This window comes from Acinonyx jubatus, chromosome E4 (assembly GCF_027475565.1).
Source record: "Acinonyx jubatus isolate Ajub_Pintada_27869175 chromosome E4, VMU_Ajub_asm_v1.0, whole genome shotgun sequence".
Lineage (NCBI taxonomy): Eukaryota > Metazoa > Chordata > Mammalia > Carnivora > Felidae > Acinonyx > Acinonyx jubatus.
In genome coordinates, this window is record NC_069395.1 from 44,895,620 (window position 1) to 44,911,731 (window position 16,112).

Sequence of the window (16,112 nt, forward strand, 5' to 3'; positions counted from 1 at the left end):
ACTCATGGTGTCTCTGTCCCTATCACAGTAAATCAATAAACTTTAAAATAAGAAGAAGAAAGTAAAAATAAAACCGGTAGCTACCTCGGAAATGTGGACATAAAAATGAGTTAATATATGTAAATAATTGTGAATATTAAAATGAGTTCATATACGGAAATCACTTAGAATAGTGCCTGACTTAGAGTACGTGGTCATTGGGTCGTTGTTACGATCTTGGTGAGTGGTGATTTGTAAAAACTAATGCATTTTACATGTGCAATCCATAGAAATGTGTGTGTAATTATGTATACTTTCTTTTTCCTTTTGTGTAACTGGGAAATCTGAAGCTGAGATTCCTTCCTGAGCCTCTGCCTCGGTTTTGGCCCTCCCGCTTCCTGGCAGTGCGCACCTGTGCGTGGTGTCCGGGGGGCTGGCTCGTTCCCGCTCGGGGACTGAGTGCCCGGCCCGTCCGCCCAGCCTCTGTTGCTTGGGGTTTCCTTCTTCTCCTAGCAACCACACAGTGTGGTTTTAAGGAAGATGTGGTGACTCAGTGCCATTATGAAGGGTACGGTTTAATAGATTGAGTATAAACAGAATACAGTTGTGTACGGTTTCTAGTCTTAGTATCAGAAGCTGCGTTCCTGCCTCAGCAGTGTTCAAAATGACATCATTTTAGCTCAGTGTTTGGGAACTTATGTGAGTAGAGAAAAAGTGGAAGGCCCCGTCATATGTCTATTTTCAGTGCTTAATCCAAGCTGACAGGAAGTTTAAGGGGAAAAAGATGACTAACTTGGAACCTACCTCTGCAGTCCTTCCAGAGGGACGACATGTGAGCTATTTTTCTCTCTCACTGTTAAAAAGACGTTCATCACATGTTGACCTTGCTCACTTGTGCAACCAGTAATGTGACACGCAGCTCCCGTCAAGTGCTGGGCCTCGCCCTCCCGGAGCCGGTGCCCTGCTTTGTAAACACGAAGGTACTTTGTCTGTTGTTCCCTGACTGTGTCAGCAGAAGGAACAGTTATATATTTTATACCCATTAAAAGGTTGTGAAAACACTCCAAAGTTTAGTGTGAGGTAAAGAAGGTAAGATAGACTGCCAAAGAATCGTAATGGTTGTTTCTTTTCCTAGAAGATCACAGACAAAATTACCCTCTGTTGTGGAGTACCGATGTTATACAGATACGCTCACATTTGATGGTGAATAGCCAAAAACCCACAGTGTGTAAATCACTGGAGGTTCACGGATTTAAATGGCTTCTGCTATCCTGAGAGAAAGATGAACTCTTGAAACAAGAATTCATTTGGGGGCCATCTGTTTTATCTGTCATCCCACATCCCTCTGCATCTGGGAAGAACAGCGGGCCAGCCCATGCGAGTCTTTATTCCTTGCCCCAGCCTAGGCTTTGAATTATTGCTGCACATCAAGATCCTTGCATGCACACCGGCACTTGTTAAATAGGTTGAGAACAGCCCTGACTTTCATTTTGGGGGTGTGTTTTGGGAGCCAATTATAACGCCTCCTGAATATTTTGTAAAGGTAATGTTGTATAAATACAAAGCAGTGCCATTATTGAGATGGTCTAAATACAGAGCAGTACCACAACTGAGGCAGCGTGCTTATGGATATACTTGCATTTAAGATTTGAGAGTGTTTCTTTCCCATGTGGCTAGTATACTGGGAATAGGAAATCAGATCAGACTAAAAGCCAAAGAAGTGCTTCTCGAATATAGGTTGGTAGTGAATTTTATTAATTCAATTGAATTCAATCTCACAATATTTGTTATGAGTGGAATAGATTTAGTTATTTTTAATCATGTTCTTCTCTCTGTCATTGCTAGGGCCTTGTGCAAACTTCATGTCTCAGTAACTACAGATGTCTTTTATAAATAGAATGCACTGAAGTTAGTTGACCTGGGCATGTGAACAGTGTCTGTGATTATACTACGGCAGCTCTTTGACACTAGAATCTTCTGTTCTTTGAGTGTCTTCCTATTTTTAGTAACTCCTAAAAACACCTAAAAATCACATATGAGTTGCACATAATTTTCAAAAATAGTTAATAGCTGTTTTTAAAACTCCCGCCTCTTTTCACGACAGTGTTCCAAAATCTTTGGCGGTTTCACCTTACAGTGTGATATCTTTGCAAGGATTTTTGTCCTTGTGAAGCAACCAGCTGTGAAGGGTCTCAAGCAAAGCTAACATTTCTGTGATGACAGTTTATGCTGCTGTTTAATTGTCAATTCTCATCTTGTCTTCTATGTGTCTGTTTGTGTTTTTCAGGAAAAAAGTGCCAGTTCAAATGTGAGACTTAAAACTAATAAAGAAATTCCAGGATTAGTTCATCAACCCAGAGCAAAGTGAGTTCTAGTTCCTTTTTTCCTTATATTGTTTTTAAAGCTAATAATATTTTCAGAGTGAGCTCAGTTTTGCCTGCCAGATAATCAAGATGTATTATAAAGCTTCAGTGATTGAGACACTGTGATTTGGTCTAATGGAACAGAGCAGAGAATGCCAAAAAAGACCCACAATAACTGACAGAACAGACATGTCAAATCAGTTAGAAGAAAATAAAAGGGAATATCTTTATGACTATGGGGTAGGGAAGAATTTTGAAAAAGTCACAAAAGATGCAGATCTTTGAAGAAAAATGATTAATATGACCGCATTAAAATTAAGAACTTCTTTTTTTCAAAATTTGCTGTAGGAGAGTAGAAGGAAGTGATGGAATATATTTACCACGCATATAATTGACAACGGTTGGGTTTCCAGAATATGTAAAGTAACTCTATAAATCAATAAGTAAAAAACAGAGAGCTCATAGAAAAAGAAGCTAAAGATATGAACAACCATTTTACTGAAGAGGAAACATGAATAGCTAACGTCTAGGAAGAAATACCATTTCACACCACAAGATTGGCAAAAAATTTAGAAGTCTGACAATACAAATGGTTGACCAGGATGTTGAACAACAGGCCTCTTTACCCTAGTGGAAGTATAAACTGGTACAATTACTTTGGAAAAGTTTGTAGTTTCTAAGAAAATTGTACCTGGGCATACCTTGCCCACCAGCGATTCCCCCTCTCAGGTATATACCCTAGAAAAACTTGTACATGGGTGCTGGAAGACCTAGTTGACCTGGAGAATTCTACATATCAGTGAAAATGAATGACTTAGAGCTGCACCTGTCAAGATGGAAGAAGGTCATAAATGTAAGGTTGCACGGGAAGGGAAGTAAGTGGTAGTCCCTGCCAGCTATAGTTTCATTTGCATAAAGTTCAAAAACAAGCCGAATGAATCAACCTATTATATATGTCTGTGATAAAACAATAAAGACAAGCAAGGAAATGAAAAGGCATTAAACTTGGAAGCGTGGTTCTTTCTCACTGGATGGAAGACAATGGGACTAGGGGTTCTGTTTCTTAATCTGAGTGGTGATGATATGGGTGTTCCTTTAACTATTGTTATGTAAAACTGTACAAATAACATATGTTTTCTATGTGTTATGAATTGCACAATTAAAAAGTTAAAGAGAATAATGGGTATTTTTCTAGATTGTTCTAGAACCGAATCTACCTTGGCGATAAAATGCACTTTGTGTGACACTCAAGCTATCTCTCCTTTCCTTCAAAGAGGCTCCATTTTCCCAGAGCTACAAATCTGTTTTGTGGTGTTCCATCTAAATATGAACAAATTCCCTGAGGGTGCTGATCACACTGGTGGCACAGTCACCCCCACCCTAAAATAAATTCATGTATGTAATAGTAGTTCCATAAATCCATGCCATAAGCAGAAGAAGTTGTGTTATGTCTGATTCTTCCCAGGAAATCGAGACAAAAATAACCTAGTTCATAATCACTTTACCCTGGCTCAGTGTCTGTGGAGGTGCTGCAGGTGGTTAGGCCTCTTCAGGGGGTGGTGATGAGATCAAGGATTTAATTTTTTTACTTTCAAAGGAAACTGGACATTTTAAAATCCACTTATCATCTGTAATGTCAGTGGAATAGTAAAGCCGATTTTTGAACCGTTGGGTACACATTATGTCATAATCACAACCTTCCTGTCCACTTCACTGATAATCACTTTTATCAACACTAATTGTATCTGCCTTGGAGAGACAGCAGATATCTCATGATACAACCAAGTCATGTTTTCATCCAAGCCATTCAATATATGCTATTTTTAAATGTTTCCCATATCTCTGAGTTCTAAGAAGAGACTATAAGAAGGAGAATTTCTTTTTCCTTTTAGTGTGAATACTTATTTAATTTAGACATACTGAAGCAGCCTCCTTTGCAAACTGATATGTGCTGAAGCTTTCAGAGAAATTGACTAAAATGGCTTGTGTGTTTACATTAAAATTAGGAAGAAAATCCTCTGTTATTCGTGTGTGTGTGTGTGTGTGTGTGTGTGTGTGTGTGTGTGTGTGAGTTTTAAACTATGAGTCAGAACCTGGGTTACTGGAATTCAACTACGAAATCTTTCTGGAAGGCCACAAGAAGTTTTACTTTTCCTCCTTGCTGACACAGGTGATTAAGAAACTATTATTTATTATGCAGTGTATACATAAGTTAATGAGTTTCTTTTCCCCAGAAGTGGAAGAACAACCCCATACCTGATAACAGGAGATTTATTAATAATAAAGGTAGATGGTCTTCACATCTTCATCTGAGGTACTATGCAGAGCACATTCTTACTGACTTTGGGATCTCAAGAGAGTGACCTAATGTCATCAGGCTTCAGTTTTCTCAGAGAAAAATAGAGGAGAATCGTCATCTCTTACAGGGCTAGAGATATTTATAAATGAAATAATGTATGACCCAGTGCCAGTCACAGTATCTGATGCTGGTAAGAATGCCTTAACAGTTAGAAACAACGCAAATGCCCTTTGGGGTGCCTGAGTGGCAGTCGGTTGAGCTTCCGGCTCTTGGTTTCAACTCAGGTCATGACCTCAACGGTTTGTGAGTCCTGCATTGGGCTCTGCGCTGAGAGTGCAGAGTGTGCTTGGGATTCTCTCATTGCCTCTCTCTCTCTGCCCCTCCCCCCATCAATAAAATAAACTTTATTTCAAAAAAAAAGAAAAGAAAAGAAATAACCCAAATGCCCTTTTACAGGAAATTGGGTAAATGAACCCCACTGCCTTCACACAGTGAAATATTAGTTAAAACTCACAACACTAGAGGGACCGAGGAATATAATAATAGGAGAAAAGAGTAAATCCTGAAAGATTACAGAAAGCATGATGCACTCTTTGTAAAGTTAAAAACAACTAAATAAATCATCTGCTTTTTAGAGCACATGTAGAGGCAGTAAAGCTATACAAAGGGAAAGTAAGGGGATGTTGGTTCCCTTGAATTGAGGAAACACACATGGGTAGGAAGTAAATTAGCTCTAGGTTGTTGTCAAGGTCCTCGCATTCGTTTTTTACTTTGGCTTCATGAGTGCATATTATGCTACTTAAAAAAAGTATATTCGACTAAATAAAAGTAGCTGTGCGTGACTATAAGCAAGGGTGTGTCATAATGTGAGGATTAGGATTAAGCCACTTGCCCGAGATCCAATTGAGCAATGATGATGATGATTTTGAAGAAATAACTATTCAGGCCAAGATTTGCAGGAACCCACTGAGTAATTGCATTTCATTTTTGCAGGTGAAGTATTAGGGAGTTAGGACCTTGTCTTCTGATACTTTTGTGGCTTGGGCTTTTATTATTGGAAACTTTTTCTTAAGTCCCTAAAAATGAAAGCCATATATCTTTCAGCTCAAACCCTCATCTTGCCCACCCTCTTCATTCCTTTGATTACTTGTCTTTAAGATTCCATACTGTTATCATCCCTAGTCTCATGAAACTGAGAAATCACAGACAGAAGAGTCTTTGACGATTCAAGGTTAACTCACAAGAGCTCTGCCAGCACCAACTGGGGGCATGGGAAGTGCTCCAGGAAAACGTTGTGCTTTCCGCGACTGAGTTTATTAGAAAGAAATAGGAATTACTGAAATTGTTAAGTCTGATTAGTTAAATCAAGGTACCAGCATACAGACTTTTCTAAAAGACTTTTAGATCTAATTAATCTTGGCATCAAATACTCACTTTGTAAGTGGATTCATAAACAGTCTAATTATCCCTTTCTAATACCTTGAGGAAAGACAGGCCAGTGTGCTTTTTTCTCCCGCACCATTCACAGCCACCAAATTGTGCAGCAGAAAGGGCTTAAGAATCCAGTTATTACTTAAGGACTGGTTCTCACAGCGCAGTTTGAAGGTAAAAACTAATATTAATGCCATTGTGTTGATAGAGTTTCCACGTGAAAAAGAGAGCATCCGTGTTTATCCCGGCAGGAGACCGCTGAGACGGATCATTTATTTCATCAGAGTGAAAATGCCATCTCTGTCCCTGTTGAAGGGATTTCAGGGCTTGCCTGTGAAACGAACCCACAGAGAACAGCAGAGTAAACCTCGCGCTTTCAGGTCACACCGTACTTAAGGTGATGTACACACAGCAAGGACCTCTTGGTGCCATTGGCTCCAAGCGGCCGTGTCTGCCACACTCCCAGGGATGGCGGAGCTTATCTGAAAGAGCTCATTTGGTGCATCGGGGTCTGATAATAAATAAGTCACCTTTCCATTCATCTTTCTGGCTAACACAGCCCACATACTATATTTCAAGGTGGCAAGAAGTCAGTCCGTCTGCTGGGAGACACTTCTTGGTAGGTTTTGAAATGAGACAGAGGCAGGCCAGGGTGTTCTTGCTCTTAGACAAAGAGAAAGCAGGCATCATTCCTGTATCAATGGGGTGTGATGGTAGAGATGCACCGACGGAAGGCCAGTTGCCTGCGTTTGGGTAGAATTGTTTCAAGGCACACCTGAAAATGAAAATGGTATTTTACTTCTCAACCATTATACCCTCTACCCCAGAGTGAGGTTACTGTTTGGTTCAGGATTCAGGTAGGGTTGAAAACACCCTGTCTTGACTAATTAATTCTGGGTTGAGTAGCTTTTGTTCAGTTTGCTTTAATCAAGGAATGCCTTTTCTTTTTTTTAATGGTTAGAAAGTAGGTAAACTACACCAAACTGGAACCACTAAGGTTTTTGTGCTTGCTTACTATACATGCATCTTGAGGTCCTCACTGTTACCTTTGGCATCAAGCTCCTATTATGGACCCTGAGCTCTGCATTCCTGATCCCAGGGATCTTGTCAGTCTAATATGTATATGTCTGAGTACTAACTAAGCACCCCTGTTTTCATGTTTTGATATTTCAATAAAGGGTTAATGGAAGTTAGTAACAATCATCCAACGTTAGTGCCGGAAGGGACTACACTTCACCATGCTAACAAACTGAACTGCCTCGTGAGGGGTCACGAATCACATGAATTGAAATAGGGACCACTCAGTCAATTGATTAAGGATTTCCCTTCCATTATACGCAAAGCAATATATGTAAAAAACTCTAACCTAAAAATTTCCACAATGGACATCTGATCCTAAAAATGCCATTTTTATGAGGTCTTTTGGAATCTCCCAGGGAAACTAATGTGTGTGTGTGTGTGGTCATCCATATTAAGATATATGTGTGTATATGCGTGCATATGTGTGTGTGGTTATCTATTAAGATGTATCTATGTCTATATGTCTACATGCCTTTCTATCTGGGATCCAGAGCTGTCCAGCAACCTCATCTGCTGAAAGTTTGGCCAGGAACAGGGAGGATGCCCAGAACATGTCTGAGCAGACACATTGACGGCCAGAATATGCCTGTTCACCACTCACAGGAAGCCCCCCAGGCTCTCCCTCAGATCCTGTTTGCACTAACTTTGGACACAACTCTAATGGATTTGGGTGTGCTAAGCATGGGGCAGAAGCAGCTGCTGGGAAGAAAACTGAAAGAGAACCAATACCTTCTTTGACCAGAAGAAATGAGAGCGGTTCAAAGCAGGCAGAGAACAAAAGCCTATAGTTTAAGGCCACTTTGCTTAAGGAGAGCCAGCTCTCCCCATCTCAAGAGGCTCCAGGGAGTGTTCCCGTATCACAGAGAGAGATTGTGGCTTAAGGCCTTGGGAGTGGCTGCTAGTCATTAAGTGAAAGTCAAGTAATGTTTGTGATAGATCCTCTATTAAAGTTTAGAAGGTTTGCATTCAAAATGGCTCAAATGAAAAATGTTTTGGCACTTAAAGAAGTAAAACCATGGGGAATCTGGGAAAACTCAGGTAGGCAAAATGGCTTCTGCACCCAGCCAGAGAAGGAAAGGAGGCTGTTTAATATATTCTCATGCTCCCAGATTCTGGCCTGCCTTTCTGGCCTGCAACAAGAGAAGGCCTGTTTCTGAAACAGGACATATACCTCACTTGAATTATCAAGGACAGGAAAAATGACATGATATAGAAATGAAAGTGGATTGCTGGTATAAGATAGTTTGTCATTTTCCTCTTGTATCAGAGCTAATGTCCTCGTGCCCCCAGATTTTAAATCTTGCTTTTACACACAGGGGAAAACCTCCTTCAAGCCCCGTTATCTGTCATTGGAGGCCTGAAGGGTGTGGGGTCCCTTGTGCCATTCTCTGCGGCCCCTAAAGGAGGAGGCATAGTGCTAAGGGGTATGTCAGGTGGGCTGTCCCCTACACCGAGACTTGAAGGGAAGGAGCTATTCCAGAGCCACCCCTCCTCCCACCCTCAGCCACTGCAACAAGTAAGCACTAACAGTGAAAGAAGCTCGTTGTGTGATGTGTCTCTTAGCCCAGAATCCTGAACCTCCTTGGACCACCTACACCTATTTCCTGTCATTAAGACCATGTTGCCTCCAAGACGTTTTCCTCCCCATGCACTTCCCATCTGTGATTCTTCTCTGTTCTCCTTACCTTCTTCTGTTTTGTCTCCCCCCGCCCCAAACTGTGTCCATCTGACTAAGTAGGCTGTTAAATAGCATTAGACAAGAAAGCACACAGGGCAAGCGCTACTCAGATATGCTTCCTGACGCACTCCCACATCCCAGTGGAATTGCACTTCCCAAAAGGTGCATTGGCCGTCACCACTGCACAAAGCGTTCAGGGACAATGTCAAGTTCTTTGCCTGTTTGCCGCCAGCCCACACCTCTATGCTCAGCTGAATACCATGCTAAATACGAGTCTTTATAAAATACACATTTCACCATAACAACTTGGATATATTTTCTTTTTCCAGTTACACACAGTGTGAAATATGCCATGTACTGCTTGGCTACGCCTTTTTTTTTTTAACAAATGTGTATCTGAAGAAATCATTTGGCACACACCTCCCAGTAACATCACTATAAATAACATGTACGTTGAAAAGAAATTGTATTCCTTAAGTCATAGGAACTCGTAGACTTTTATGCAACACATTTAGAGGATTACTGTAATGGCATTTATCCTTAATATGACTTCAGACTATCTCAGTGGAAAAGTCGGCAATAAATAAATGTCTGCCTCAAAGTCTAGGGACTCAGCGTTTTTCATTCGAGGGAGCTGGGTTTAAGAAAACATTGAAATACGCACTTAACTACTCTCTGGTTTTTTTTTAGCATGCACATCTCTGAAAGCCAACAAGAATTCTTCAGAATGCTGGATGAAAAAATTGAAAAGGTAAGAAGTAAAAATAAATTCCTTGTTTCAGGGGAAATATGCTAACTGCCTCATGAGTTAAGGTAATAATGTTCTGGTTTCTGTGTTGCAAAGCTGTTCCTGTAAGAGTATGGGTAGAGTTAAAAGAAGCCCCCTCCCCCTGCCACACACACAAAATGTGACTGTGAGAATGTTTAACGTATACCAGAGCATCCAAGATTCTCGGCTTGTTGACCATTAATTAATTAAAGTGTGTAGGGCCAGATAGGGTCTAGCAGTGATAGTAAGAGCCTTTGCCTAGAGACAGAACATTGCTCTCAGTGCACATTGTCTGCACGTGATGCCTTGCTCTCGCTTCAGACTGCGGGCAAGAAGGTTCTTAGTACCTGCCAGAACTTATGGAATGTCTGCTGTATACCTGACACTGCTCTGAGTTCTCCTACAAACATCGCAAACCTGTTACAGTCAATACCGACCTCAGGGACATGGCTCTGAGACAGGCTTTATCTTCCTTTTACAGACAAGGAAACTAAGGCTCAGAATATTTGAATAACTTACCAAGGTTTGCAAGGCTGGTAGTAGTGGTCCAGTTGGAATTTCAGCCCACATCTGCCTCACTCCAAAGCCGAGACTCCCAAGTTGCTTCTCTAGGAGTGTGTGCGTTTTACAATGACAAGAAGATCTGTGTGGAAAATTGAACCCATACTTAGGATCTCAGAGTGCCATATGCTAATCAACTGAATGAAGTATGGAAGATGGTAACAATTAAAGGCTTACTTGCAGACTTGCAGAATTTAAATGCATCACCGCAGGGGGTGAATTTAAATACTGAAGTTATAAATCTGAGTACTGTCATTTGAAAACCTTGTTCTGAAGAAGAGTACAATCCTAAATTCAGAACACAGCACAACTGTGGTTAAGGCATCATGGGCCAGTTTTGCCTTTGAATTTTTTCCATGTTTATTTTTATTTTTTACATTTTGTGGCCCTTTTATCTGAGCATTTGTTCACAAATTCCTAAGTTATGATACATATCACTCAATGGAAAATAATGAAGAAGGGCTTAAATTCACCAGTATTTCAGCAGCAGACCCCATTCTGAAATGGACCTCCTTAAAGAATAATTGTATAATCTTCTAATGCACCATTACAAGACCAGCAGATGTTACCAATGTGAAAGGTAGAGATGGGTGATGAATTAAAATGGTACTTTAATGCATAGTATCACTTGGCTATACATAAATACTGATTTGCATGTAATTTTTTTTTATTATTAGTGAAATCCTGGCTCACATATGACTTTTTAGGTTGAAAACTTCATCTGGGAATAATTACCAAGTTTCATGTATTGGTTCAAAACCTGTTCAAGGTGTCAATAGCATTTGTTTTAATAAAGAAAAGCATAAAATAAATATTTCATTCCCACTGTAATGGTGAAGATCTTTTCTTTCTCAGTTTATTTGGATTTTTTTCCTCCACTAGCTTTTTGGCAATAAAAAGATCTTAGTAGTCAGAGTTAGTCTGTAAAAACCAAAACCTGAATAGTAAGTTATCTTTTTAAACAAAATTTACAAACCCTTGACAAGGCATTTAAGATGATCTAATCCCTTTCTGGTGTGTTTCCATAATAGAAATTCTACCTCCTTGCACTCACAACTGGAATTCATTGTTTCCATCTGAAATCCGATTTCCCTTTTTCCTTTTGCATCCAGGGTAATGACGTGTCTAACACAACAAAAGCAAAGTGCATAACTTGATCATTTGTTGGATAGAACCGTCCCTGGACAAAGGAACATTTGTAGACTCAACATAAACAGTATTCTCCCTATAAAATATATTTATATCTGAAGACGAGCTCTTATATAACCTGTGACATGCACCCAGTTCTAGATGTCTAGTGGAATTTTCTGTCTGCTCTGAACCAAGCTTTCCTGTTTCTTCCCTCTTATCTAAAATTCACCCTTCTGAATATTGTGAACATGCTGTTCCATGTACTATTTGACCATTGAGCCTCCAAAGTTAAAATGTACTTCCTTAATATATGCATTTGGCTTAATACAATCCTCACCATAGCCCAAATTGGAAGTTGGGTTCTTACAAATTATTCTCCTTACTTTTCACCATTGCCAGATATTTCTTTGGTACAAGTTAGCATGGGGACAACTAACTATACATGCAACTCAGATCTGTTCTGTAGGTTTCCTAGGGCTGACTTAAAAAAACAAAAAAAACTCAGAGCTTCATGCTGAAAATTGGAGTCATTCTAAGAGAGCTTGAGTTTTGAGATTTAATCTCCCTCAAAATGTCCAGAAATTGCTTTTTCTTCCTTAAACTGATAAGAAGTAAAATTGACTGAATGTGGGGAGATTTAAACCTGCTCTTCCTTGATTCTTCTTTTGTATTTATTGAATGTCTGCAGGATGTGGTTTCAATTTACCCTTCAACTCTTGACACCAAAAGAAATCTCTGCTCTCTCAAGATAGATGTAAAAGTACCATTAGAATAAAGAAACTAGGGACGCATCTGGGTGGCCCAGTTGGTTGAGCCTCCAACGTAGGCTCCGGGCATAATCTTGTGGTTCGTGAGTTCGAGCCCCACATCGGTCTCCACTCTGATGGTACGGAGCCTGCTTGGGATTCTTGCTGTCTCCTTTCTCTCTGCCCCTTCCCCGCTCATGTCTTCTCTCTCTTAAGATGAATAAACTTTAAAAAATAAACTAGGACTATTAGGTGGTATAATATTTCTAGTGAAACTTAAATTTGGACTGCTCTCATTCAGAGGTGATCATGGTGCCGAGGTGCAGTTTACCTTTGCACCGCAGCTGGACCAGCATTTTCTAAGTAGTGGTGGCAAAGAGAAGAAAGTTGCAAAAATACATTTAAAAAAGCTAACTTGGGACACCTGGGTGGCTCAGTCGGTTAAGCATCCAACTTGAGCTTAGGTCGTGATCTCATCATGCCTTGAGTTCAAGCTGAACCCACATCGGACTCTCTGCCATCAGCACACAATTGTCACTATGAGCCAGGTCCTCCTGTTCTGAACACAGGTGTCTGTGGGGTCAGTTATTAAAACTTGAGGTCCGTTAACCAGGCAATCAGGACAGCTTCTTGGACACTTGGTACCATTTCAGGTGCTCTGGTGGTGTGTAGGAGGCCAGGACGCTGAGTTTCATCTGGAGATAACCAAGGGAGAGCTTTTGACAGAGAGCAGGGAGAGTTCCAAAGAGCTCTGTTTGATTGATTTACTTTTGCATTTCCTTTTTGGAGAGTAAAAATCCTCTGAAACAACAGGGGCACCTCATTTGTTTTTACCTCATTATTTTTTACACGGATATCTAACTGATTCCATTGGAATCTATAGTTGTTTTGCCTGACAGTTCACAGACTCCTGAACCTTATGTGAAGTGGTGACATTTGTCTAATTTTGCAACTTAGAGAAAATGACAGTTTACTGCAGAGCAAGGTAATGATTTTAAATTCTAGTTTTTCATTGTATTTAGAGGAGAAAGAAGGTATCTAGATTATTAAAAGTTGGCCCCATGGAGGAGATTCTGAGTATACTCCCAAATACAGATCACATAAGATTTTAAGATATGCTTTCTTCTATACATTCGGGTTTAATTGTTAGAAGCAAAACAAGTAAATACATGTATTCATAGGAATTATAGTATCTTCTCTAGGCAAAAACAAGTATATATATTTGCTTTTTGAGGATATAAGAATAGCTGATGACCAAGGAGTCTGTTGCCCCCCCCCCCCCGCCCGTGAGACACCTCTGGGTGTCTATATAATATATATATATATATATACATATATATATAATTTCTTTATTTTGACAGAGAGAGAGAGAGAGTGGGGGAAGAGCAGAGAGAGGGAGAGAGAGAGAAAATCCCAAGCAGGCCCTGCACTGTCAGTGCAGACCCAGATGCGGGCTCAGATTCACAAACCATGGGTTCGTGACCTAAGCTGAAGTCAGACGCTTAACCGACTGAGCCACCCAGGCGCACTAACACCTTTATATTAAATAAAGAATATCTCAGTACAGTACCACATGCATCTGGTTAGTTTTTCTCAAGCAAAATTGTAAACTATTTTGGTGGTGAGTATCTTTTTGGAATCTGGTAAAAGTGATAAAGAGTCTCCCTATAAAAATGTACATTAGTGGTGCCTGGGTGGCTCAGTTGGTTAAGCATCAGACTCTTGATTTCGACTCAGGTCATGATCTCACAGTTGGTGAGATTGAGCCCCATGTTGGGCTCTGTGCTGGCAGCATGGAGCCTGCTTGGGAGTCTGGCTTTCCCCGTCCCCTACGCACACACACACACTCGCTCTCTCCTCTCTCTCTCAGAATAAACGTCTTTTTTTTAATGCACATGATATCACATACACTAATTTCTTAAGTCAAATGTCAGAGTTGTGTAGTTCCCTGGAGCCTATATCTGGGCCCCAGGCCAAGAACCTGTGGATTTCTTTATGATTCATATGATTGATGTGCTTCCCTCAAATCCGGGGCTCATTTGCACCCTTGAACCTTATCAGCAATGATCCATATAGACGTCTGGTTTTAAAGATTAGAAGACTAGGGCTCCTAGGTCGCTCAGTCAGTTGAGCATCCAACTTTGGCTCAGGTCATGATCTCACAGTTTGTGAGTTCGAGCCCCACGTCAGGCTCTGGGTGGACAGCTCAGACCCTGGAGCCTGCTTCAAGTTCTGTGTCTCCCTCTCTCTGCCCCTTCCCTGATCATGCTCTCTCTCTCTCTCTTTCTGTCTCTCTCTCTCTTTCTCTCTCTCTCTCAAAATAAATAAACATTAACAAATTTTTTTTAATTTAAAGATTAGAAAACTGAGTGCAGATAATTCCCATGCAAAGCCATTCTCCTTTTTTTCGTACTTTCCTTCCTTCTTCTCAAAAGTAGCTGAAAGTACTTCACCCCCAAGGCTGAGCCACCAGCATACCTAGTGTGTCGTCTCACTTATTCCTGTGTGAGCTTGAGACTACCACCGTTGACTGGCACTATTCATTGTAGCATTTTAGGGAAATGTCTGAGAAAGAACAGTCTGGGATTTAAAATCAGCTGATTTTAAAAGATGTTCATCTGTAGACCTGTACATCTTTTATTAAAAAGGCATTCACACTTAGAAAATGTTTGCATTCCTGGAGTGGCCTGATTCCCTTGGCCCCAAAACTAACCTAGTTGCTAAGAGAGCAGGTCTGCATTTATCAATTTATTCCAGGGCTCCTCCTCTTAATATTAACATCAGCTCAGTGTGAACCATGTCTTGATCAGAAGGTGTTTGCTTTTCACCCGGTGAAGACAGGGTCGGGCTTGTAATTACAAACTCTGAGTGGACTGTGTGACCTCACAGCTGCTGTAGAATCCCATACAATGTTTGAGAGGCGCAGCTGATGACAGCTTTTACTCCTTGGTGGTGGGTTTGAGGGCCTCCTCAGTGCCCACTAGTTGAGAAACATGGGACTGTTGTCTCCAATCCTCAGGAATGTGGCACAGCCAGCCCGTGTGTGCAGAGGAAATCATAGGGTGTACCTCCCTTCTCGCTTTCTCTTCTGGTAACAACCAAGACCCTCAACAGCCCTCAACACTGCCGGAGAGGCCCTTGCTGGCATGTATACTTTGGAAGTGGGCTGGGCTGCCAGTAGCATTTCAGTAGGCAATTTCCTGCTCCATGCTAAGCATAGTGTGGCCTTGCTTTTGCTGATAACCAGACCCTTCCTTGTGTTTCCTTTCCCTTCATCCCTCTGCCTCTTCTGCTCTCTCTCCTGTATGTACCTTTCCTCATACATCAGCCAATGTAAAGCTGTAATTACAAGGGTAAGGATGTGACTCCGTCCTGTTTTGTTTTTCTCCGTACTGAAGAGTCGTGGTGATGATGTTGGTGTAGGAACCACTGGCAAAGGGTGCGCACGCTCTGGGCTCCCATCCTAGCGCTCCCAGGTAGCTGAGAGGAATAGACGGTGCAGCCAAGGAAGAGAAGGGAGGCGACAGATCTGGAAGACATGCAGCACACACAGTCTCTGCTCACTTTCTTTTCTCCGGTGGGCTTGATGTTCAGAGAGTTCTTGAGGTGCTGTCGGCCTGGCTCTTTAGGGAGCAGCCGAGGAGAAGAGTTCAGAGTCCAGAACAGCGTAGTACAGGAATGCAAATAAGAACCATTCCATTTTAATGAATGAAGTGTGGCCAGCAGTGCTCTGAACCCCACGGCAATGTGGGGCACGATCCGTGGATGGTGTCGTGCTGCTGTGGGTGCAGTACTTAGGCCAGGGGAGGTACCATTCAGAACAGAAAGACGGTGACACTGGTGTGTGTCATTCCCTTGTGCCCATTCGGTTTCTCCTTCCTGTCCTCTTCTCAGGCTGTTTCCCTTCCTCTCCATGGCCCTTCCACTCACTGCGTTCAGCAGCCGCGGGCATTGTCCTAGCCCTACAGAGAGTTTGCTGAGATAGAGAGGGTGCCAACCTCTATGACTGCTGCTTTTTTGTGTACTAGTCTCTAAAAGGACTCAAAGAATTAAACAGGGAGTTTCCTTAGGATAA

The 16,112-nt window shown here is 41.3% G+C and overlaps 1 protein-coding gene across 1 annotated transcript in view; it reads left to right on the top strand.

Annotated features, from left to right (window-relative positions):
* CE4H1orf21 (chromosome E4 C1orf21 homolog) overlaps positions 1 to 16,112 on the top strand; it is a 225,684-nt gene that overhangs the window by 192,530 nt on the left and 17,042 nt on the right. The window contains exons 4-5 of the mRNA XM_015073312.3: positions 2,267 to 2,343; positions 9,521 to 9,581. Coding sequence (XP_014928798.1) covers positions 2,267 to 2,343; positions 9,521 to 9,581 — 138 coding nt within the window. The remainder of the gene's footprint in view (positions 1 to 2,266; positions 2,344 to 9,520; positions 9,582 to 16,112) is intronic.